At 40.7% G+C, this 26191-nt stretch overlaps 1 protein-coding gene across 1 annotated transcript; it reads left to right on the plus strand.

The window, feature by feature from the left end:
- The first annotated feature begins 199 nt into the window (after positions 1–199).
- ncstn (nicastrin) lies at positions 200–13580 on the plus strand. Its single transcript, XM_069684695.1, has 17 exons — positions 200–282; positions 1704–1805; positions 2031–2154; positions 2588–2709; positions 3294–3439; positions 4326–4470; positions 4641–4753; positions 6793–6945; positions 7042–7146; positions 7674–7751; positions 8978–9147; positions 9250–9352; positions 9681–9779; positions 10056–10143; positions 10308–10471; positions 10872–11084; positions 12333–13580. Exons 1-17 carry the CDS (start codon positions 225–227, stop codon positions 12453–12455), a joined length of 2106 nt encoding a protein of 701 aa, XP_069540796.1. The 5' UTR covers positions 200–224; the 3' UTR covers positions 12456–13580.
- Positions 13581–26191: the final 12611 nt, after the last annotated feature.

Consider the following 26191-nt stretch of genomic DNA (forward strand, 5'->3'; position numbering starts at 1 on the left):
GTAAGTGTTCAGTTTAATTTATAGTAAATAATCTTTTTTTTGTTTCTTTTTTTTGTCAGACTTGAAGTATTAAATTATAGAAAAACGTTACTGCCACTGCATAAGCTGCCATTTTGACTGAGTCCGACACCTCACAGGAAAGCGGAACCAAACCACCGAACCAACCCGGACGTTTTCCATGTCAACACCTACTGTTGTGTTTTCCTGCTTTTGAAACCAGGAAGATGGATCTGTTGTCGAACAAATGGATTCTTAATTTGCTAGTTTGTTGGTTTTTCGTCGGTAAGTTATATTATAACATAGTTGAACTTTCATGTACACGTACTTGTACATAAGCGGAGTGTCTTTCTGTTTCAGGCGGCTAGCTTGATGGGCTTCTTTGTGCTCGGAGTTAGCCGAATGCTAGGCTAGTCAGCGCTAGCAAACAGTGCCCCGGTTGGCTTTACTCTCATCTAACGGTGTTTTAATACAAGTTTTACAATGGGGTTCAGTGTCGTAACCGTTTAAGACCAATTACCATCAAATAGAAGTTAACAAGTAACCATGTATCTACTTAAAATATGTATTTTCGTAGACTTTTATCTAAGTCAGATTGGGTCTGCCCTCTTGACTCTAGTCAGCATCAGCGTGACTGCTCGTGATTCCCCCGCTGCGGCCGCCCGGAGGATTAAATGCAAGATCATCACGCCAAATTCCACACAAGGCTTAACTTTAAGTGTTGATTTGATTATCATCAACACGCGAAACCTGTAAATTCACTTTAAAATGTGTTTGGTGCCCCGATGAATTCGGCATGTATGTGATGAACCCCAATGGCACCTTTTTTATGAGTTAAGACGGCTTCAGTTTTACACTTGGTAGACATTGAGTGATAGAATGGACGGGGCTGTTGGAACAAAAAATGAAACAAACCGAAAGAGGATTTTCTTTCCTTTGAACAAATAATTACCGATCATTTGTGACAGAAATTCAATTCAAATTCTTTTTCTTGAATTCTGCATTAGTAATGCACAATATTGGACATTTTGCCGATATCCGATATTTTCCAACCCTTGATTTCGATACCGTTATATTAGGCCCATGTTTTTTCCACCTAATTGCAGAGAACATCAAGTCTCCCCATATAGTGGAATTGATATCATGCCTACTCTTATTGTAGTGGCCCACTGGCAGATTCTTAAGATGGGCGATTAAATTTGTAGTGTTGAATAAATGAGATTTGGCCCCTCTTCGCATGGCCGATGCTGAACACAACCTTGCTCTCTGTTTCGTAAACTTTGAAAAACTGCCATACAGTAGACATCTGCCAATGCCGATATATCATTTTCAAGCCATTATCTGCAGATATCGATAACGTGCCTATAATATCGTCCATCCCTAATTTGATTATCACCAATCACGTGAAACCTGTGAAGCAAAATTGTAGTCACTTTAAAATGTGTTGAATGAATTCGGAATATATGTGATGAACCCTAATAGCACCTTTTTATGAGTTAAAACGGTTTCAGTTATTTATTATGGATTATGGATTAGGCTGTTGGAAAAACAGGTGAAACAAACTGAAAGAGGATTTTATTTTCTTTGAACAATTAATAATCATTCGTGACAGAAATCCAATTCAAATTCCTTTTTATGTAACAGTTTTAACCTAATGTGATGTTCCTGTCTTTATTCACTTATTAAAGTGCTTTTTCCCTTTGCAGGTGTCAGCTGTAATTCAGTGGAAAAGAAGATTTATGTGCATCTCAATTACACAGTCTCGTGTGTCCGACTGCTCAATGCAACGCATCAAATAGGATGCCAGTGTGAGTAATTCATCTTTTAAAGTGACGCTCTGTGCTTGTCACAAGACTCAAATCTGTATCTGGGGCACTCGTGACAAGTAAAAATGATTGCTAGAGTTTGTTCCTCCTTCACGTAGAGTGTGTGTGTCATTATTTCCTTTATAAATAAGCTTTTAGGGCATATTTATTTTGTACTGATGCTTCTGTCACGGATCCTGATATTGAGTTTTCACTCTTGGATTTTAGCCTCTTTGTCGGGTGATGTTGGTGTGCTCCATGTGCTCGAGTCAGAGGCAAACCTGGACTGGGTCCTGCGCGCTGGTCCCAATCCTCCGTATCTGGTTATCCTGGAGTCCCCGCTCTTTACCAGGTACAGTTGGCGTATATCTCACCCTGCAGAGGGAGTACCTACAGTTGTTCTAAATGAGACTGATGCCGGGTCATACATGATGTTCATTGTGAAGGTGTAAGATTTTGTTTAGATTGAACAGAAGTGGTTTTATTTTTCACAATTTAAATCTAACAGTTTGTGTTTTATCAATACAAACGAGTTAATCCTAAGTATTTCTTTAATTTACAGGATATATTTTCTATTTAGACTAAGATAAAGGGGCGACATTATACCCTAAGAAAAAGGCTGTAAAACTCGATCTATCATTAGCTGTTATTAACACAAAGTACATTTTGCAAATCTGTTTCTGACCCTGAGGAAAGAAACTCAAACCCCATTTCAAACCCATGTCTGACCTGTATTTGTACCTGTATCATTTCCTTCTGCCCCGTGCCGTCTGTCTGTCCGTCAGGTCCATCATGATGAAGCTGAAGAACGGCTCCAGCAGGGTGGCCGGCGTTGCGGTTGTGGCGCCAAACTCAAACCCGTCAGAGGGCTTTTCGCCGCACACCTCCTGCCCTAACGAGAACACAGGTGGGTGGTGGTTCGCCTGCTCAGGCTTGTCCCTCAATCTTACAACAGATACAGAAATCAATTGTAGTTTTATGATTCTCAGACGGAACAGCTCCCGTAATTACAACCTGTGGTTGGTTCAGTTTTTACGATCTGTGAACAGTTTCTGCAAGATTATAGTGGCACCATAACGTCATGTTCGACATACAGCACAGATTTATGTCGCAACACTTCTTCTTCTTCTTTTTTAATTGTGAAGTATCAAAGAAGTATAATACATTTCAGGCTGTATGTTTGACCACAATTACTTTGCTTACTGGGAGCACAATGCAACAGTTCCTAATACGATGTTTTTGATGCAAATGTAATCAGCACGGCTTAGATGGAGGAGCTGTGGGTTCTGGAGAAAGTGCATTTAGTATTTTAGACATTTTGTTTTGTTCAACTGTTTGGCACACAACTCTAGATACCACAATTAATAGATTCTTGCAATAGACTATTTAGATGCATATCTGCGTTTATGTACAATCACTTTTAATAATAAGACCTCTCGAGTGCCTTCTTTAGTGTGATGCCTGCTAATAAACAGTCTGCATTTCCCTCAGGCGTGTACACGGAGACCTACGATCCAGCCCTGGCCCATTGTAACACGATGGTGTGGAACCCTTTGGGAAACGGTTTGTCCTACGAGGAGTACGACTTCCCCATCTTCTCTCTGAAAGACGACAATGACACGGATGTCATACGGCAGGTAATGCATTATTTTACAACTACTTTGCATTTACAGTTATTGCATTGCTCCTCTTATTGTCACATCACTGTCTTATTTTCTCTAGTTGCCTCTGGTGTTAAAACAGTTGCTATAAATCTGATCAGAACTTGTCCCGGCAGTGGTTTGCACTAGGATGCCAGTAAAGCTGTTTCAGTAGCGTCTTATTTCTGAACGTGTTGGGGCACATGATGTCATATGTCAGAAGAAGCCACAAACCATCAGCCGCTCTTCCACCTTTTATATGCGACAAAAACAGACAGCTCATATTACAGGTTTTATATAAGCCTCTTCTGATGCAGCGCTCGTGTGCCTGGGGTTCTCTTCCCTGTGCTGGCCTCACGTTTGCAAGAAATAGAGCTAACATTGCTGAGTTCAAAATAACGTGCAACTTTCAGTTCTGTTTTATCTCAGCTTCCAGTTTCAGCTCACGGATGATAACGACCTTTAGATTCAAACTTGCCTGTTTAAACTCTTTATATCAATCGGTAAAAGACTGTCTTTGTGATTTCTTGTGTTTCTGAAACACTTAAATGAGTTCATCTCGTGCCTGTTTTCATGCTATTGTCTATTTGATTGAAGCTTTGCAGTTCCTTGCTGCCTCAGATGAATAGCAGGGTGCACGAGTGAAACTTTTTTGTAAAGCAACAGTTTCAGGTTTGACAGTGTCGGAGCAGTAGAGTATTTCCATGCCAAAACCTTCCAGTGTGCCCCTGAGCAAGAGCCATTAACCTATTTGTTCTAACTTGTTCTCAAGGTTGAATATTTGAGATTCACCAAAAAAAACAGTAATGTTGTTTTTGTGTTTTGTAAAACAAACTCACACACAAAAAAGTAATGGATGTATATGCTGTATATGCGTTTGCAGTGTTACATGGACCATAACCGTGCTGTAAACGGCAGCACTCCTCAGTATCCTCTGTGCGCTATGCAGCTGTACTCCCACATGTCCGCCGTCACCGACACGGCCACCTGCATGAGGAGGAATGACATCAACTTCAGCATCAGCCCAGGTATTTACACAACATGAAGAACTATGTAAACACGAAAACGTTTACTGTTTGGTCTTCTTTTCAAGGTGTCACATGAGTTGCAGTAGATTTTACAAATGCTTTTCCTTCTTGTTAAAATGTTCTAACCTAAACCTAATTCTTTATATTTCTTGTTCTGTGTCTCCCTTTAGAGATGGTTTGTGACCCATTAGGCGACTATAATGTTTGGGCCTCCACCAGGCCTCTCAACAACACAGCTAAGGGCCACAAGATGTGGGAGAGTGTCGTCATAGCAGCAGCCAGGGTGAGCTACCAAAACAAATCCTCTATCTTCTGAATATAAACTTAAAGAAGTTCTGTATTTTTAAACCTGGGCCCTATTTTTTACAAGTTTGGGTGTCGAAATGGCTCATAGGAACAAAAAACTTTGGAATCGGTCCAGTAGATGGCCTCCGCCATAGCCGAGATATGGCCGCAATGGCTGCAACATATTCCCCTGGGGCAATTGCGCCCGATCACAGTACGTCCACTAAAAGTGCTTATTTTTGCCACTGACAGGCTCAGATTGTTACTCCAGGTTTCCGACAACATTACGTTAATGATCCCTAAAAATATCGTCCTTTTTTTAAAGAGTAAGATCCTTTTTGTGTAACCAGAAACAGAAGTCTCGCTCAAGGAGAAGTCTCGCTCTGAAATCTCGCGGGTGGTGAGATTGACTGCATGACATTTGAGCCGGGGTATACGGACGAAGAACTCATAGAAATTGAAGAGAAAACGAGGAGAGAGCGAGAGGGGCAACAGGCAGAGGAGGATAAAACAAATGCACTAGCCTACGCTTTCTGTACACCAACACAACAATCTCTACCAAAATCTCTCTCCAACTCTAACTCATGTTTCCACCGTCCTGGGGTCCGTTTCAGAAAGCGGGTTTAGTGAAAACCCCGAGTTTGTTAACTCTGAAATGAGGGAAACCTCGGGTTTGCCGTTTCAGAAAGAGAGGTAACTTTAACTCTGAGTTGGTTACTATGGTAACTGAGTCTGTGAACCTAACCTGGTCGCGAGCAGGTTTTCTCCTCCCTCTAGAATATAAAACCCTCATTCGTCTTCCTCATTTATTCAACCCGTCTCACGCGTGTGTTTGAGCGGTTACCGAATTAAAAGAATAAATGTTGCGTCTCTGTGCTGCTCTGACCCCTTTGCAAAAGTCTTTTATAATTATGATGAAAAAAATCAAATGACAAATCTGTGTCAAAGTCATCATTTTTAGATTTTCCACCACCACTGCCAAGAGCACTCAAATAAGACGCCGTAAATCCGCATGAGGATTTCGAGCTCCGCTGGTGTGACGTAGGAGGACCTGTTTTTGTGTACCGTTGCCATGGTGAATCGTGGTGTCGGGGCTCCATTAATGCTGGCCTTTTTACAGTCAGCGTGCACGCACTTAACTCTGGCTGAACCTACTCAGAGTTGATTGAACTAACTCTGATCAGCTGTTCTGGAACAGAAAACTCAGAGTTTCCTATCTCAGAGTAGATCGACTCAGAGTTCAGGGTTAGACTCAGAGTTTGTTGAACCTGCTTTGTCAAACGGACCCCTGTTCAGGTAACGTCTCACCACCCGCAAAAAAAAGCAAAAACAAGCACTTTTAGTGGACGTACTGTGATTGGGCGCAGTTGCCCCAGGGGATTATGTTGCCTCCAGGCTGCAGGCGGATGTCATCTACTGGACCGATTCCAAAGGTTTTTTCCAAAGGAGTTATTTTGACTCTCAAATTTGTAAAAAATAGAGCCCAGGTTTAAAAATACCGAACTTCTCCTTTAAATAATACAAATATGCCAACACAAGTAACTCACTGCAGTGCAAACTTATGTTAGTTCAGGAAAGCCTCTTTTAGCCAGTATCTATTGTGATGTTACTCAGTTTAAAAGAGTATAAAAGCCACTTACAAGCTAGTTACAAGCTGCTTTGTAATGCATGTCATGTGATGTTACAGTTATAGTTAGAGTCTGTGTTACTGGCAGGGTATCTGGCTTTGCTTCCTGTGTAAATATTTTCCTACTGTATGTTATTTAGAACAAGAGCTATGGCAACGAGTTAAAAAAAAACCGCAATTTAATTCTGCTTCCAACTTCATTATTGTTTATTGATTTGTCTGTGTTCAGCATAATTCCAACCATTTATGTCAAAAAACACTTTTGACAGAGACAGAATGGGCTTCAACAGTTTTAGGCCTCCGTTTGATTTATACTATGACAGAAACAGGTCATGGCTAGTTGAACTTAAGCCAGATGCTATCTCTGCTTGATGGATCTCCTCTCCTCTCCTCTCCTCTCCTCTCCTCAGTTGGACAGCAGGTCCTTCTTCTTCGACATAGCTCCAGGAGCAGAGAGCGGGGTCTCCGGGTTTGTCACTCTGCTCGCGGCCGCTCACGCTCTGCGAAATGCCACCCAGGAGTTCCAGCCTAACCGCACCATCCTCTACACCTTCTTTCAAGGGGTCAGTTGTTTCCACAGCTTTGTGTGCACCGATGAAATATCGTACTGTCAGCAGTGCTCGTGATTTTTGAACATTTTTGTGACTCTTTGATTTCAGGAAACCTTTGACTACATTGGCAGTTCGAGGATGGTGTATGATATGCAGAACAATCAGTTTACCGTGGACCTGGACAATGTTCACTCAGTGGTGGAGGTTGGACAGGTGTGTATTGTAGACTATTTCTATGATCTCTTGTGTACTTTACATATCAACCCAAGCAGGTATGATGACAATACTTGACTGTATTGCTCATACAGTGTTGCATGATATTTTACAATACTTACAGCAAGTTAAGTTTTTTACTTGGTGAACATTATGTGGTGTAGTCGTTAGGGCTGTCGCCTCACAGCTAGAAGGTCCCTGGTTTGAATCCCAGTTCGGATATAGTGGACCTTTCTGTGTGCACGTTCTCCCCGTGCATGCTTGGTATCACTCCAGGTACTTTGGTGTCTCCCACAGTCCAAAGACATGCTTGTTCGGTTCATTGGTGGCTCTAAATTGCCTGTAGGTGTGAGCGTAAAAGGTTGTCTGTCAGCCCTGTGATTGACTGGCGATCAGTCTAGGGTGTAACCCCGCCTCTCGCCCAATGACAGCTGGGATAGGGACCCTGAACAGGATGAGCAGTATAGATAATGGATACATGTTCACGTGTGGGTGCTATATGAATATGTTTCAATTGTTTCCCGCAGGTGGGACTTCGTGCTGACTCCAAGCTGTGGCTTCACTCCGATCCTGTGTCGAGGAAGAATGGCAGCGTCAGTGAGGAGGTTTGTATCTGTGTGTTTATGATAATATGATAGATGTGTGTCATCTCTTCTCAAAAAAGTAGTGCTCCACAACAAAGACGTTTGGATTGATGACTCGATTTATAAGATAAAACTTAGTTGATCCCACACAGGGAGATTTAAGTACACACAGATGTTTAGATGATAGAGGTGAACTACGGTACCATATACCCTTCAAACATCTACTATGTACAGGAAAATTAAATATAGAAGAAGTGAATATAAATGTAAAAATGTGTTGAATCAAAAAAATGTAATTCAATTTCTTCCTATTATATGAAAAAGGATACAAAACAACAGTAAATTATCCATAACTATTAACATGTTAAATGCAATGAAATTAAATGCATCTTGCAAAATATGTTTAATAATTAGGATATAAGACGACTGCGTTGGAGCAGTATTGGATGTAAAAGCAGACACTTTTGAATAGTGGTCGACCGATATGGTTTTTCAATGGCTGATGCCGATATTTAGAGGGCAGGGCGGCCGATGGCCGATATGTGAGGCCGATATCATGTTGTTGCTTATTTTTGCATTTGATAAAATACAACAATTTAATATAATAACAAAAGAAACACAAAATTGCTAAACCTTTATTTATGTATTAACATTGTTGTCTGCATTATCTGCGAGTAGATCTGCATTCTGTCTGCAGTACACTTATTTTAGATAAGAAAATATATCTACTTAATAAACGTCCACTGGTCATCAAAAAACTCAACTTTGTAAGAAAGTTAAGGAATATATGTGAACTTGTGCACTTGAGAGAGAACAAAAACTCATAAACTTACATAAAAAATAAATAAACAACATTATTGTAGTTATTGTTATTGAGGTAGGTGTTTAACGGCGGAGCCTTACCCTTTAAGAACGGTGGCCTTATGTGTGACGTGTGAACGTGACGTCTGGCAGGTTTGTCACGGGAAGTGAGTGTAGACTGTGTAGAGAAAGTACCTGCAGCAGACTCGGTGAAGCACATGCTTCAAGCCAGCCACACAGACGAGGCTGCCTGTGTATGCAGACATGTTTTGTTTAATCGGCCTTGTGAGTGCAGACATCGGCCGATTATCTAAAAATGTAATTAATCGGCCGACCGATCACTACTTTTGAAGCAGAGCAGACATACATATTGAGCTAACAGTTGGTGCATTATTCTATGTTTAATATCTATTTATATTTACAATCCCTTCACTGTTCTCTTTCAGGTGCAGAAGCTCATTGATAACCTGCGTTCGGCTGCCACAGGTTTAAACGTCTCGGTGGAGGAGCCGAATGTCTCCCAGCCCCTCCCGCCTTCGTCCTTCCAGCGTTTCTTGCGAGCTCGGCCAATCCCTGGTGTTGTTATTGAAGATCACCAGTCTGCTTTCACCAGCAGGTGATGCAGGGTTCCTTTAAAAACACACTAGTATTACACGTCAGTATGGTTCACTCAAGAAATCAGCATGTTTTCTAAATGTATTTTCCGTTCTCGGTGCAGGTTCTATGAGAGTATGTACGATAATGCAGAGTACCTGAACATCTCATACCCGGCAAATCTGACGCCGGAGCAGCAGCTGGAGTTTGTCACCGACACGGCAAAGGTACGTCTGCCGATCACCAAGTATTCATCACCATTCACCATGTTTTTATATATTAACTTGGCAAGGTCAGGCAGGCACAGCTACTGCAGCACTCACTGTAAACAGACTGTCATTTCATGTGATTTCAGATGATGGAAAGTTTTCTTCTTTGCTCTAATATGATTATAAACCCTTCTGTATCTGATTAGATGGATGCAGCACAGGCTTCTTGTTCGTCTTTCTTCTGCTTCTGATTTTCAGCCTGAAAAATAAAAGCAGCTGTTCAGGAAATAACACATTTTCTGTTGTTGGGAAGGATGCAAATAAGATGTTCTGCATTTCTCTTCAGGCTCTGACTCAGGTGGCCACCATGGTTGCCCGGGCTCTCTTCATGCAGGCAGGAGGAGCAGAAGCCCAGCTGAGCAGCATCAACGCAGACCCTCAAATAGTAAGACTGCTGGATTAAGTTTTGGGATTGAATGTGTTTCAAGCTGTCCCTTTCTCATACTTTGGTACTACCCTCTCTTTTCTGCTCTGCTCAGCTGTGCGTGAATGATTGCAAGACTGAGAAAAGTCTTAAAATGTCGTGATTAATGTTTTCTTCAAGGGTTTGTCTGCTGACTTTCTGGACTTCCTTTGTAGTTGATTAGTTTCTTGGTGGGTCTTTTTATTTTGCAACTGAGCGGAAGTGATCGTCTTTGTCTGCCTGTTTTCTCTCCCTCAGGTGACAGGATTGCTGTACGGTTTCCTGGTCCGGTCAAATAACACCTGGTTCCAACAACTTCTCCCATCTGACCTCATGAGCCATCTGGGTAAGATGCAGAGGAGAATGCAAGCTATTTTCTTAACTAGACTGCTTTCATAGACAGAGCTTACATTAATTATGTTGTATTTTGAAGCTGCTGGTGAATGATGACATTGTTGCTTCATTATGTCCAGACACAACACTTAATATCTCCCGTCCTCTGTCCTTCAGCTGACAGGCCCACAAACTTCTACGTCGGCGTGGCCCAGCAGTCCAGCGAACCGACTCTTCTGGTCCAGTACCTGCTGGCTAACCTGACAGGAAGCACCCCAAACATCACCCAGGACGACTGCCAGAACCAGAGGGAGAATGAGAAGGACACGGACAGCAAACACGTAAGACCTACAGCATTTGTACTTTTCTTAATGTACGTTTAATTTTGTTTAGTAATTTAATCACAGACAAATTATATCACAACAAATACAATTAGGCAGAAGAACGTAACTTAAATCTTAAATTGTAACTTTAATCTCTCTTGTTTTATCTCCTTTGTAAACACTCTTCATTGAATATTTGTAAATCCATCACAAGTCAAAGACGACATCTTGAAAATTGACTTTTGACAGTTATTTGTTTATGAAAAATTATAGAACAAACATACTAGAAAAGTACAGAGAACTGTACATTCTGAATGATACTAAACTGCAACATTGGCAGCTTTTAACACGTTCTACATATATGTAATCATTCCTGTGTCCAACGCCCTCTGACCCCGCCCTCCTCCTCCTCCCTCAGATGTACACCTACATGTGGGTTCAAGGCGTGGCGCCTCCCAACGCTACAAAGAGGGAGGGTTTCTGCGTCCGCTCCACGGTCCGTCTCTCCAAAGCGCTGTCCCCAGCCTTCGACCTGCGGGAGTACACCTCCACAGATTATTCAACGTGGACAGAGTCCCGATGGAAGACCATCAAAGGACGCATATTCCTGGTGGCCAGCCACGAACTGGAGGTAAACCTGCCCTTCTCTGAGTTAACACACACGTATAATTAGGAATTTCCCCCTGGTTTTCTCAGGTAATGGAGTTTTGATTATTGACATACTGTAGGAAGTCTGACATTTACACATTACCTGAATGTAGTGGGATGCTGGTACACGTTTCTCTCTCTCAAAGCAGGAAGTGGACAGAGCTGAAAGTTGTTCAAACAGTGAAAATTAATTAGCATTATTGTTTATATATTTATTAGTTTTATAGACTTAGCATAACCTAACAATAGAAATGTTGTTTTTTTAACTTTTAAATAAGCATTGATCGGGTCCTGTTACAGAAAAGACTTTGCCGTTAAAAGTCTCGATTCTTATAAAACTAAAACCTTTGTAACAACGAAAACTGAAATTCAAATCGGATCTGTTTGTCATGTAAAAAGGCCATACCAGTTGCTGCACATGCTTATCCCATAAACTGCTTATTGTGTGTACTTAAATATATTTTTTGTAAGGGTTAATAATCACCAGACCCTGCATTTTTTTCTCAGCTCTTCCAGCAGTGACACTTTCAGCTATAGCTGTTTTCAGGAACAAAAACCTCTTTTAAACCCACTTTACACAACCTGCTCAGCAGCAGACATACAAAGTAATGGACCAGCTGTTGAACAAAGTGGAACATTTTGCAGCTTTGTTACACCAAAAACTCCAAATACCATAAAAATTCGATGTATGAGACCGATGCGACCGATATACTAGTATAACATGCAGACAGAGGTATTTTATTGTGTTATGGAATTTTACCCAGACGATGGTGCTATAATCGAGCCAAAGCTTCGTCATGATCGCCAGTGCAGCCGCCACCCTCACAACAATCAATGCTACCGTAGGCTGAGCTGAACTACTGCACAGGTTATGGTGAAAACAGATGGTAGACTTTAATTTGTCTTTTGAATGTGCTTAAATTAAACAAAATTGAAATAGTGTTGAAATAACCTTTTTCCCTCTTGGATACCCCCCAAAACAAACTTTGTCTTATATTCCGGTGCGACTTTAGTCCAAACTTTACGGTAAATGTTGCTCTGTGTATGCTACAAGTGTAAATAAGAGACTGTTTGCTAACAGCTTCAAATATCAACATAATAGTGTGATAAGAATTTAATTTACAGCTTGTTCAACTTCTCCCCAGTAGCTCAAATAATCAGCTGTGATATAATGTTGTGTTGTACGTATTGATAAATCAACCTTTTAAATTACCTTGACTTTACCTTTCAGATGTTGACGCTAGGCGTTGGTTTCGGCGTGTTGATATCATCTCTTCTGCTGACGTACTTCATCAGCTCGAAGGCCGACATGCTCTTCAGCTCAGGGAGGGAGCCCACCAATGCCACCTACTGATCCACGCAGAGGCGACACAGGCCCACGACCACTACTACTACTACTTTTACTACAACTACTACTTCTATCCCAACCAGACATGGACCGGCCCCCTTTTCTTTAACACACGACACAAGTAGGTACACAGACAGGTTAGCCACAGCAGCAGAGAGAGAGGGGTTAATTTTTTAAGATGACGACGACTCCATGTTTATGGACTCACTCAGGTGAGACATGGCATGAGGACTGGACCGGACTGGATCGGCCTGGATGGATGTGGACTCATCAGGGGCCAGAAACACACTGGTCCGGCACCAGCAGGCCCTGCCAGTGGAAAAGATGTTAATATTTCTTTTTAAGTTTTGTTTTTTCCCTTTTTATTGTCAAAGAATCCTTTGTTTACCGTGTCGTGGGATAGGCACTAAACATGGAGCATTATTTTGAGCGCGTGTGTAATTGTGAATATGTAAATGTGAATGAGCGTGTGAGTGTTTGACTGTGGGATTCAGTATGTACGAAAAATTAGGAGTGCGTGCGCGTGTGTGTGAACTTTGCGTGAGGATTGCAATGGTATGTGCAATACTGTAGCTGTCTTCTGTCAGTATAGTTAACTTATCAATCAATTCTAATGATAAGAAACCACTTTTTTGAGTCGGTGAACAAGTAGTAACATTTAAATTTTAAGGTTTTGCAAAATCTAAAAGTGTGTGGTGAAGTATTTTGATAAGTTGTAGGTCCTTGGAAGATGACAACAGTCCTCAATATTTATATTGTTCAGTCCCAGTACACATATGACTACACATGTATGTAGTTGTAGACCCACTGCAATTTCACATATTGTGATGTTTGTGTGGACATGAAGAATTCCCTGACGCAGCTGACACACACTTTACTGCATATCGATCAGCTGCCAAAAATCCAGTCGGAAAATCTTGTGTTTCATAACTGAAAAAAGCGCTGGTACTCAGGCTGTGCACTCGTTTTGGTTCGTACCTTTTTCACAAGGTTTCTTTTAATGATAACTTCTGAAAATTGTGACAACACGAGAGAAGATTTTCATTTTTTTTGTTGATGGGTGTTTTAATGGCTGGAATCAATGACCAATTGTGATGCCTTGATGAGGAAATAAACATGGCTTCTTTTCCAGTTTGTCTTTTGTGTCAATAAAGAGGTTGTTAATGAGCAAACGTACATAAAAAGTAGCAGCCCAAAGAAAATGTGATCAATCCATTCCTGTGGCCTCAGTTTCCATCCATCCATCCATTATCTATACCGCTTATCCTGTTCAGGGGGGCTGTGCCTATCCCAGCTGTCATTGGGCGAGAGGCGAGGTATACCTTGGACTGGAAACCTTTCAATTATAGAGACAGACAAACTTTCACACTCACACCTACGGGCAATTTTAGAGTCATCAATGAACCTAACAAGCATGTCTTTGGACTGTGGGAGGAAGCCAGAGAACCCACCCATGCATGGGGAGAACATGCAAACTCCACAAAGAAAGGTCCACTTCAGGGTTCAAACCAGGAACCTTCGAGCTGTGAGGTAACAGCGCCTCAGTTTGCCATTTTATTTTAGAAGAAGAGAATAAGAGGGTGAACCCTAACCCACAGTGTTTGTTGGGGAGTTGCCAACTTGTCTTCATAAATCAGAAACAAAATTCATTAGTCATCTCTCTCATGATACTCATCTGAATATTTGTTTGCCTAAAAGTAGAAACATAAGATATTACATGGTAAACTGAGACCAAACCATTGGGATTATGTTCAGTCACTTTGTTATAGCATCTCAATCACACCAAGAAATCCAAATGCAATCCCCTTTAAACACAGCATGTCAGTGGGCTGCGGACCCTTAAGGGTAAAACTATCCAGTATCCTGCTAATCCTCTCGTAACAAGGGGGCAGCTGACTGCTACAGTCACATGTCGAAGTGTGGGCAAGACACTGAACCCCAAATTGCTCCCGATGCCTTTGAATGTGCATAGATACTGATAGGAGATTAGCATAGTAGCCTTTGCCATCAGTGTATGAATGTGTGTGTGAAAGGGTGAGTGTGACATGTAGTGTAAAAGCGCTTTGACTGGTCGGAGGACTAGAAAAGCACGATATAAGTGCGGACCATTTAAACTGCTCAGATTTATTGTGTGTTCCCTGGAGGGGTCCCAAACTACAGGTTTAGAACCACAGATTCCACAGTAAACCCCCCAAAATAACATATCATAGATAATACCAATAATTTCTTAATTTAATTTTAATCTAAAATTATTTTACCAAAGAATTTAGACAACTAGGGAGAAACCACGAGAAATCATCCCATCTCATAAAATCATGATCCCATTCAAATTAGAAGTAAAAAAAATCTTCCAATGTTCTTGATAAAACTTGGAAAGTCATTTTGAGAGCACATTAAATGATTTTAACCAGCTTAAAAAAAGAATGTTAATCATCTTTTCTCTTGAAGCTGCTGTGAGGAACTTTCGGTTTGTGTTGATTTTGGCGCCCCCTGTGGACAAAGCCATACCTCTTATCTCTTTACCGATTTTGTCCTGTACATGCTTAAATGGTGGTTTAAAAAAATAATCTCACCCTGCTTTCTTCAACAGTCATATGTATCACTCACTTTAAATTTTTGCCCTGGAAAATGTAAACAAAGGCAGCGTGCAGTTAACGGCTTCGTCTGACACCTACCCCCCGCCCACCAGCAGTTTCAGGCATTAAAAGTAACTACATAGAAATAATCAGTGATGGTCTGGTTTGCTTCTGTAGGTCATATAGAGTTATAAGAACTAATTTCTGTCTGTTTTATAACCAGTGAAAAACTTTACAGGAGCTTTAAGCATGTACAGGATAAAATCAGCAAAGAGATGAAAGGTACAGCTCTGTCCACAGGGGGCGCCAAAATCAATAGCAACCAAAAGTTCTTCACGGGAGCTTTAAGAAAAATCATCATAGATTATGAAAAAACATATTTTGTATTGTAGAAGGAATGTTAACTTTAATCACCTTTACTCTCTTAAAAACTACATTAATAGAAGCTTCATAGATTACAGCTAAATTGCAGTTTGACACACACTCAGGAGATTAGGCAACACAGAAATGTAAGTTGTACAAGAAATGTAAGAAACAAATGCTTTTTTGCAGACTTCTTCCAATGTTTCTTTGGTTAGGAGATAAGTTCTTGCATCAAAATGCCCTGTGATGCTGCTGGTCAGGACTCATGAGTGTTTCTTTACAGCTCCACAAAGGTCAGACTGAATCTAAATCATCTGATTGCGGTGGGTTTGAGCTTTTTTCCCATCAGCAGCTCCATTAGTTGCCCTCATGTTTTATGAGAAAATGAACCATCTACTTTGTGACATTATTCTGTCCTGCACACACAGAGAAACATCTCAGTGATGATAAATGAGTTGTGGTTGAACCCAGAAACTGTACAGGGCTGAACCACACCGTTTCTCAGGCCTTGTCCCCCCCTGTGGGGGAGAGATAGAGGAGGGGCCAAAGTGGAGGTGGAGGCGGGGCGCACCGTGCTACGGCTGAGTGGAAAGAAAGTGGAAAGTGAGAAAATACCTGAATGGACAATCTGGAATAAGTAAGTAGTATTTTTCAGTGTAAAATGTCTCTTTATACGACCGGGTAAGATATGTGTGCATGTGGGCTGCGGAGAGAGACAGAGGGGAGGCTTTGAGGCGCCGGAGATCTCCGGTTTCCACAAACAATAGTCGCTAGGACGCGATGGTCGCCTTTTTTTTAAACCGCAGGGAAGTTTAGGACCCTCATCGGCTCTATTGTTGTTCTCACCGAGGCCACGTAGCTCTGTGGGGCGATTTCAAACGTGGAAGGAAGAGTGTTATGTTTCTACATGTTTCTAAAAGGGTGAGGATGAGATGCGCGTGGAGGGAGCAACGCGTACAGTTTGATTGTAGGCCGGAGGATTTTGAATTTTCTCCTTGCTGAAGGACTGGTGGGAATTTGAGTGCGTCCATTCATTTACTGTGAGGGCGTCCCGTTTGGAAAAGGAAAGCAGGAAGAAAGGGAACGAGCTCTGGGATAATTTGGCATCAGGACGCGAGCAGTGGGGCCTGGGAGTCTCCCATTGTCCTGCCGCACTACAACACCCTCCTTTTTCATTTTGTAGGTCGCACAACTCTTTTATATTCGCCCTGAATGCTCCCGGTCCCTTACAGTAAGTTAGCCTTTTGGTAGCCCTTTGTGCGTGTACAATATTGTTGAATTATTGATGCAGCTTGACTCCTGATCCATGTTACCACAGGCAGCAGTGTGAAGCTGAAATGTGTCCAAAATGGCTTTTACTTTGTATCGCCGTTTGTAAATGTAAAAAGTGAAACAGTGTGATGTTACTGCTGTAGCAACAGGCCCTGATTCCCGATGCTGTAGTTACTGTTTGATATACATGCTGGCATTTAAAGTCCTTGTTTTATTGGGGAAATGAAAGAAAAAGCTCACTATCACTCTAATGAGTGTTTGTAGCAGTGTATAAACTACAGTGCAACTATAAACTGCTTCCAGTGGGATTGTTACAGTGATGGCAGCACATAAAATAAACTATCAAAGGATCACTGTATTAACGTAACATTACAGTCATAGCAAAGAAGAGTAGAGCTAGTTCACTGTAAAGGTTTTATTGACACACATGGATTGAGAAGAACACCTGGAAGAGTATTATTGTAGCGTTTAAGTTAGCTAAAAATAACTAACTTTTGTTTTTCTTTTACGTGACAAATCAAGCAGACTTCCAGTAATTGCTTCATTTTTCAAACCAGCTCCTTTAAACTTAAACAGTTTACATTCTTGATGATATAAAACAAAAAGATAGCTTAAAGTTCTCATTTAAGAAGCTAGAAGCAGCACATTATAGACATTTTTGCTAAGTAAGTAACCTAAACATATAATTGACTTATAGTTGGCCTGTCTGACCTCATCCTTAAAGGGACAGTTCACCCAAACCACAGAAAACTGATTTCATTTACTTTATCGTCAGTTAAAGGATAATAAAGTCCTTCAAACGTTAGTAAGATTAAATAATTTATTCACTGTCGCAAGAAGTATAATAAAGGAACATAAAGCTGCCAAATGATATCATTAGCAAAATGTCTAACAAGTTTTACAGGACGCAGACAAGGTTAAAGGCAATCGTAGTTTACATCGGTTTAGTAACATTGTTAGATTCAAGCCATTCATTTCATGTAACAGATTAACAGATTGGTTTATATGCCCCCCCAAAATATCTAAGAAATGTAATGATCTTTAAAAGCCACAGCAGACATCACTGAACATAAATCTCTGTCAGACAAACGTAAAAATATATGTAAATTAAAATCATCACGTTCAAAAATCGAGACAATTGATCATCGTTGCTGATAAAACACACCGTAAACTAAGATATCTCCATTATCTGATGCCTCATGTTGACAGTGTGTGGACTGCTTTTAACGCTAAGAAGATAACCTCCACATGAAAACTGAATTCTTACTTAAAAGGTATGTTTAGCCGTTTAAATGTCATTTTTGAATGCCGCTAGGAGCACTAATTAAAGCTTAATACTCGCACGGGGCTAGGAAGTCTCAGCATGAAACTGACATCATATGGACACCACTTTAGGAGCAGCTGGGATTTATTGTTGATGCTTAATGTGAGGCAGCCCTTTCATATGTTTGTCTCACTGGATTAAAGAAAAGTTATACGCCCCCTCGCTGTCTAATGGACCCGCGTCCTGAATCTGAACCACATCTATCCCAGCTCAGCCACTTCCTGTCTCCTTAATTCTTTGTTTGGATTTGAAGACCGACTGTGTGCAGGGGTCTCTTTTGAATCACAGCGCTGAGCAGAGGACATGTCTGTTGGTTCAACTGTATCCTGTTAGATTTGTACACACACACAGAGAGACACACACAGGCACACACACCTGCTCCGGTTTGCTGGCCATGTGTGTAGAAGGCTGACAGTAGCAGTTGTCTTGTTTTTTCGTTGGTTTTACTGATGTCGTCGCAGGCGGCAGTGGGTGGTGGTCAGCCCAGTGTGTGTGTGTGTGTGGCCCTGTAACAGTGATGAGCCTCTTCCCCTGCCGGACCCTGGGTGTGTTTTGCACGCTTATTTTCACAGTTGGTATATCAGGCCTCAAATGGCCGTTGAATGGAGCGGGTCATTTCAGAGATGGCCCAGATTGCTTTTCCACCCTGACAGCTGCCGTCTCAGCGCCAGCAGCTCGAAATGTTCGATGACAGCTTGATTTCTTTCTGCCTCTGGGAAAACAGAGGCTGTAAAATCTTACATCTGCTTGTTTTTAAACTTAACGTGACTCAAGCTGTGTTTTAACAACAACATTCCTGATACATTTTTCAGCCTTTTATTAGTTAGAAATGATGCTTTGAGCCACTTTATAGGGCGGAATAAACTTATGACCTTTTTGGATCCAATATCAACATCTTCATTTTGTTTAGCCAAGTTTAGTTTCTTTATGTGGCACATTTATTACCTAAAAGCATCAGAGGGGTTGTCATAATGCACAGGGGACATAATAACGCAGGTATTAAAGACACCAAGGTGCAGCCTGAATAGGTAATGATGAAGATTCAGTCAAATATCAGTGGACAACAAACATTTTTCAACTGCAACAGAACATATTTAATTAGAAATAACAGTAGCTCTAGTTGTGAATACCACTTTCAAAGATAGAATTGTAAAAGAGCTTCAATCGTTCAAGTACTGATGATAAAAACAATACTTTTTTTCATGTTTTATTTTGGAAAATCGCAACCTTTTTTTCTACAAAGGCCCCTTTTATTTAAAAATACAGATGATGTCTTCTCAAAAGCATCAATGTTAAATTTTCCCCGGACTAAAGACAGCTGAGAAGTGAGTTTGCTTTAGTAAGATTGACTTAAATATCAACAAAATGAGCTTTTAATTCAGGATAAAGCTGATGCAGGAAAAGGTAAACAATACAATCTTGATCCAATGCCAGTTTTTAGGACCCGAGTTTTCGATTAAGACGCGTTCCTGTTGGTACCAAAAACATACTTCAATCCAAGGAGGGTCCCTTATCATAATATATAGTACACAGGTGTACTGAAGTACTCCCAATTTAAGGGGTAGTCTACAGTTTAGTGTCCCTGAGCAGCTGCCATTGAAAGCACCAAGGTCACATCCTCTTTTTCTCTTCTGGTTAATTAAATTACATGAAGAAATTTATATTTTACAGTTACACACATTGCAAGTAAACTCCCGCACACTGTCCAACTTGCAGAAAATACATTTAATTGCTTGCAACGTTTCGGTGCTTGACCTTCATCAGGCCTGTATCTTCTGCAAGTTGGACTTTGTGTGGGAGCTTACTTGCAATTTTGACAGATCTTTTTTCCTCTCCTGCGCACCTGTCCTATGAAACGGATACACAACATATGTTGATTCTTAAAATGGTACATTAAACTTTGTTCTGCTTGGGGGTTGTCAACCATTTCATATGCTGGCCGTAAGGTATCTATTGTGCTCATAATAAGGTAGCATTAGCGCCTTAGCCTGTACAGAAAACACTTATCTTTGCTACCAGGCAATGATAGATATTAAATAGCTTTACACTCCCTTTGGCCTAAGCCATAAAAGCATTCAGCCATGAAATAAGCAGACATGAAGCCTAACATTATAACTGTTTAATCTCAGACCACACACCTGCACAGATTACTGAGCTGGTCTGTTGTTGGCTGTTAAATTCAGCCTGGAGTGGAGCGGGTGATTTTCTTTATTCAGAAATCACACTTTCACTTTGAGGCAGGGTTGTAAAAAATGACGAGTTATGTGTAAAAAAAAAAGACCCCGGAAATAAGCTGTTAAATCACACCTCTGTTTGGTGAACAATGGCTTTTCCAGGAAGAGTAACTGAATAGGACGAAAAGAAACAAACGGGTGTGTTTATGTACGAGGCAAATACATCAGATCTTTACAGATCAGGCCGAAGCTCTCTCTTGTGTTCAGGCAGATCTTTTAATCCTCTGTGTGTTAATTTAACTTTCATGCTGCTGACTGGAGTCAATAAGAAGAGTCCTGCTGAGGCTCATTAAGTAGGCCATAGGACACTGGGATGAATAGGAAACACTATCCATCCAAACACTGGACCACACCTCTGAAGATCAAGTGTTTTGTGTTATATTGTCACTAACAGTTAGACAGAAAGAGAGACAGACAGGCTCATCTCAAGCTGCATAGCTGTTGTATAGTGAATGTGTTACCCTCTCAGTGCTGCTCAAGGACCAGGTTAAGGGATACTACTGAAGAAAATACATGTATCAGTTTGTTAGCTTAGTTTAGCTTAAAGACCAGCCTGGCTCTGTTAAAACACAACCACATGCCCCCCTGCTGCACCTCTAATGTCATTAATTAAGATGTTATGTCATATTTGTGTAATCCTAACTCAAAAAAAGTAGTTGACAAGAGTTGACCGATCATTTAGACATACAGCTTGACTGTTATTTAGCTTGGTCTTTGCTGTTTTAATGGCGACTAATCCATGCCATTAAAAAAACAATAATACCTGACTGTATTTAACTTTCAGAAAGTTTAGCAATGTTTATAAAGACTTATTTAAGAGTGGTCAAAATCAAACCCACAGCACCCATCTCTCATCTCCTTTATATCCTGCAAAATACGAAATATCTCCAATTTGTAATGAATCTTTGTTAGGAATAAGGACTCTCTAAGCCAAAGTTGGGATAATGCTACACAACTGTTTCATAGGCTAAGTAGCCTTACTTGGGTAGCACAAATTTGTTATTGATAAATGTATTTTTATGTGTGAAAATGGTAGAAGTAATAGTTAACATTTTATAAAACTGAAACCATGAGGAGTCGAGCTAACAATCAATTACATCAGTCTGAAATCCAGTCTGCAAGCTCACAATCATTAACTGGTCATTCAGGGTGATGCTGTATCATAAACAGGCCGACACAAGAAAGGACATTTTATTATAAACAGATAATGTTCCAAAAAGTTATGGTAATTTTTGTGGTCCTAGATATTTTCGGTCATATAATCTCTTGTCTATATTCACAGCTAGAATTTCAAACCAGTTTCTTTGCTCTGTTCAAGCTTTTGTTTCTCTCAGGAGATCCCCTTAACCACTCTCATGTGCCCTTCATACCATATGTAACTCATTATGTTAATAGCAGGTCAAATGTAGGTGTTGTGATGTCATGTTGACATGATATAACTAAAATGTTTATTTAAACTGAAGGTCAGGGCTAACAGCTTATGTCAGTCCCTTAGAATGAAAGCAGGAGTGTCTCAGTAAAGCCTTTTTATTCACTAAAATTCAGCTTTGAAAAAGAGAAATCCTACGGAAGCCCTAAGCAGACATGTATCCATACATTTTATTAACTCCTTGATAACGAGTTGTTTTCTCGAGATCTCCACTTATATATCTAAAATCAATATTTTAACCTGCAGGGGTTCAGATTTCTTCATGCACTGTAGACCCAAAAGTCCAGAATGCATTGCAGCCTTACAGTTTTAACCTAGTTTAAGTTAACCTAGTACCCGTAATGTATCATGTAGTCACCATACCATCACAAAAGTCTTATAGCAAAATAGACGTCCTGTTTAATTTAGTCATCACATTGTAAGAATGTGTATCTGTCTGATGGTTAGGGCAGCAATTAAAGCTTAATAATCGTTTTTATTCTGCTAAATATTTCACTTATCAATCATTTGCTCTATGAAACTGTGAAATAGGTCCATCATTACTTTTTAAAACCCAAGTTATTGTACAAACAAGTCTTATTTTGTCCGTCCAACAGCCAAAAACCCAGCAGTTTTAGGACACAGAAGTCTGTTGATGCATCTGTCTTGTCCTTTATTTTGACTGTGATTATTTATCTCTGCTTATCAGTATCACTTAGGTCAGTCGGCTTTTTAAGTAATCCTACATCATGAGACAGATTTCAAGTTACCTTGACGGATACCTCATGAATACCTACCTACGATTTGCTATAGATATTCATGTTCTCAGAGGATTCATGTATCATTTGTTAGTTGATCTGTAGTGTCACCATCAGGGCAAAATCTTCCATGACCTAATATTTTGATCATTCTTCTGTATCTCAAAAACCATTTGCACTATATGCTTCAGATGTGCTGTGTGTATTCATGCTTCCCTGAGGAAGAATTGTCTTCCCTTTGTTGTTCACCCTCACCTGACTTTACTAGATATGCCACCATTGGGCCTAAGATTTCATCAGAGGAACTCTAACAGGCTGATAACCCTGTAGTTCACAGTTGATGTCTAGAGGATATCTTAACATTTTAACACTCTGATGACTTCATCCAGCCCAGACCAGAGTGTAAACTTTACACAAATCATATCTTCTAATCGGTGTGCCGGTTTAGCTCACGAGTGAAGGCGTTGAAGCCCTCGACGCAACACCCCTGAGTTCGACTCTGAGCCCCGGCCCTTTGCTGCATGTCAGCCCCACTTTCTCTTTTCATATTTCAAACTCTATCCACTGTCCAGCCAAAAAAATAAATATACTCTACTAAAACATACTTAAGTTATCATCACAATATTGAACATATTTGTATTGCAGCTTTGGCACTCAATGGAGGCATTAAAACCTCTACTTTTGGTCCTTTTTACTGCGCTACAAGACCATTGGACACATATGAGCACTGTGTTGCTTAGCCTATTATTGCTAAAGCTATGAAGATAAACGTTCGATATGGTTGTGTGCGTGAAACTTCAACTATGTTGTGTATGATTTCATGTGTGATAGTTAGCGATGCGGAGCAGTGTATCAGCTGCTGCGATCAGAGTTTACAGGATCACCGAGCGCTGCTTTTCATTATCTGAACGACTCCTCTTGCTGTGTCATTACTTTGAAATCTGAACAGTTTTAATGTAATTGTTATTTCTGTGAAGTTGAGGGCTAAAATTGAAGGCCACAGATGAATTCAGATTGTTATTTTGGCTATCATTTCTCTGTCTGGAAGGGTAACATCCAGCTAAACTTCCACACCTATTACATCAAACACTGTTTACATTATATTGCCAGCCTAGAAATATATGGTTTGTTACTCTGCTTTAATCTGCGTCTTCCTGTGAATCTGCAGCGACTATCTGCTCTATGGGAGCTTCAAAGCAGCAGAGAAGGACAGATCTTAACTTTCTTTAATGTGCTTTTTCAGAGTAATGTCACGCAGCAATATCTAAAACACGTGTTTGCTCATGTTGTGTGACATTTAAAGGCCAGATTCCTCTCTGTTGTAGAGATATGTGGTTGGCATAAAACATGCACGTTTTCTGCACTTTATATGGTGTAAAAGCACAGCATGACTGTTGGTAAGATGCTCATTCCTTTGCCATTACTAAAGATAAAAGCTTACAATGATACGCTAAGAAGAGGCTGTTAGTTATTTGAGTTTTGTGGTTTGGAAAAGGCATGCTGTTGAGGTTTTGCAGATGACTGCAGGGAGCCAAAAGCTTCTGTAGTCTGTTAAAACTTAGTGGTTTTATTGGTTCTTCCTCCTAAAACAAAACGGGAATTAAAGACTGCTGAACCAAGGATATGACAATGACAAACTCGCAGAACTGCCACAGACAGATTCTTTGTTGTTTCACTGGATTTGGCTTGAATGGAAGTGGATTTATTTAAAGGGCCATATTCCTCTGAGGCTACACTCAGGGTGGGAAGCTCAAATACAGTTATGGCCTATTGTTGTTCTGATCTTTTCCAGATTTGCAAATCATATAAAGTCACCATTTGTGAATGATTCATTTGCAACTGAAAAGACAATGGATAATGAAAATATGGAGGGAAATTGTGCCATATTTCAATAACAAAACATAATAAAAAGTCGCTTAGTATTGGGTGTCAATATCCAAGGAGTCGGCTATTAAAATTCAACAAAATCCTAGCTAACATTACTGTAAGCTAGCTCATCGCAATGTTAGCTAGCTTACAGTAATGTTAAGCTAACATTGTTAAGCTGACATTACTGTAACTGCTAGCTAACAGCAATGTAAGCCAACACTTTTATTTCGGCGATTTTTCAGAGGGCGGCGTGAGGTCAGGTTTCCACGGCAGCTGTCAATCTCCAATCCCCCTCCAGCTGAACACCGTCTTTTATCACCATGGCACGGCTAGCTAACAACAATGTTAAGCTAACATTACTGTAACCACTAGCTATTAGCTAGGACAGCTAGGTAACATAACGCCTTGCTAGCTTTGAGCCTTTCCTATTGTACCGTTTAACACCATGAAAAACTAAACTTAACTTGGAAGTAGTTTATTGCTAACGTTAGCTGTTGTTTAGCCGTAGCTAAAGGGTTATCAATTATTTTATCTTGAAATATTGCTTAATGTCCCTCCAGATTTTTACTTGTCATTGTCTTTTCAGTTGCTTTTCATTTACAATAAATGTTTACTATTTGCTAACACAGCATTGTAACATTATGGACAGCATTTGAGCCCCCCACTCTAGAGAGGAAAATGGCCACCCTGTAAATATGGTGAATGGTGGTGCTGGAGCAGAAAAAACACATTAAGTCAAACTCTGTAGGACATTGATGGAAGAAAACGTCCCTCTTAATTTCCCACAAAGGTCCAATCAAAGCCAGCCAGCTTCACCCACCCTTTATCAATTAACCACCATATGACAGCCCGACATCCGTCATGCCAACACTTTTATTTTGGCGATTTCTCAGAGGGCGGCGTGAGGTCAGGTTTCCACGGCAACTGTCAACCTACAATCCCCCTCCAGCTGAACACCCTCTTTCATCGCCATGGCAGCGGAGAGGCCCCGTTTCCCAGGGGACGGGGGGAGTGCGGGAGGGAATGTGAGACGGGGAGAGGGAGGGAGAGGGCAAACAAGTTTTGTGAAAACACAGTAATCCAATATGGCCGCCATTGTGTCCGAGCTAACGGCGGCTAAAGCTCGCTCTGCTGTGAGAGGAGATACAGTCGTGTGATGATTAACCTCGGCTGAGACGTGTCATAAGAACAGAGCTGAAAGTGAAGCCTCCGTTTGGAGGGTTAATGTGTGTTAGAGACACTCGGAGGGGAGATCACAGCGCTCAGTGTGCCAGGGTGAGAGGTCAGAACTACATCATACATGGACTTTTAATTTGAAGGGTCACTTTACATCATGTCATCTTATATTAGAATTAAACAGAGAGATATGCCTGATACTAATGGTCTTTGAGGGACTATTTTTTGTCCAATATTTCTAAAGGTTCATACCAGGGGATTATTATGGTGCATCAAAGCTGTAGGAACAGTGGAAAAGATTATTTGTTCCTGCTTGTCAGTTTAAGAATGTGATGCTTTTCTCTGTTTTATGAAGCTGTGAATGACATATATTTGGGTTTTGGGCTATTAGCTGGAAAACGTGCAATATTAAGATGGCACATTGTGCTTTTGAGTGGATATTTTTTATCATTTAACAGACAAACAGAGAAAGCTAAAGGGGGGGTATTATGCTCATTTCAAGCTTCATATTTCACTCTGTCATACCTAGCATCTGGTGCTCTGTGCAGGCCCTCATACAGCCTCTGCCTGAAACGACTAAGTCAGCTCTGTCCCTTTAAGAAACCCAGCCCCTACAAGCCCACTTTCTTCTGATTGGCCAGCTCTCCGAAGCCTGCTGAGGCTGCACTTTGTGATGTCACAGCGTGTAGAAAAAAAACTGTGTGAAACCTGGCGTTCACAGCAGCCTGCAGACTGAGCTGAGAAGCCTGGGGATTACTCCAA

Source organism: Semicossyphus pulcher, unplaced genomic scaffold (genome assembly GCF_022749685.1).
Source record: "Semicossyphus pulcher isolate SPU_LCO1_2020_fin unplaced genomic scaffold, fSemPul1.0.p SCAF_7, whole genome shotgun sequence".
In the NCBI taxonomy this organism is placed as follows: domain Eukaryota; kingdom Metazoa; phylum Chordata; class Actinopteri; order Labriformes; family Labridae; genus Semicossyphus; species Semicossyphus pulcher.

Bases quoted from the DNA above. Each gene is read 5' to 3' on its own strand.
- ncstn (XM_069684695.1), top strand. From the start codon at position 225: ATGGATCTGTTGTCGAACAAATGGATTCTTAATTTGCTAGTTTGTTGG. The intron at 7,752-8,977 runs GTTTGTATCTGT...GTTCTCTTTCAG, and splicing joins ATGGCAGCGTCAGTGAGGAG to GTGCAGAAGCTCATTGATAA. The intron at 9,148-9,249 runs GTGATGCAGGGT...TTCTCGGTGCAG, and splicing joins CAGTCTGCTTTCACCAGCAG to GTTCTATGAGAGTATGTACG.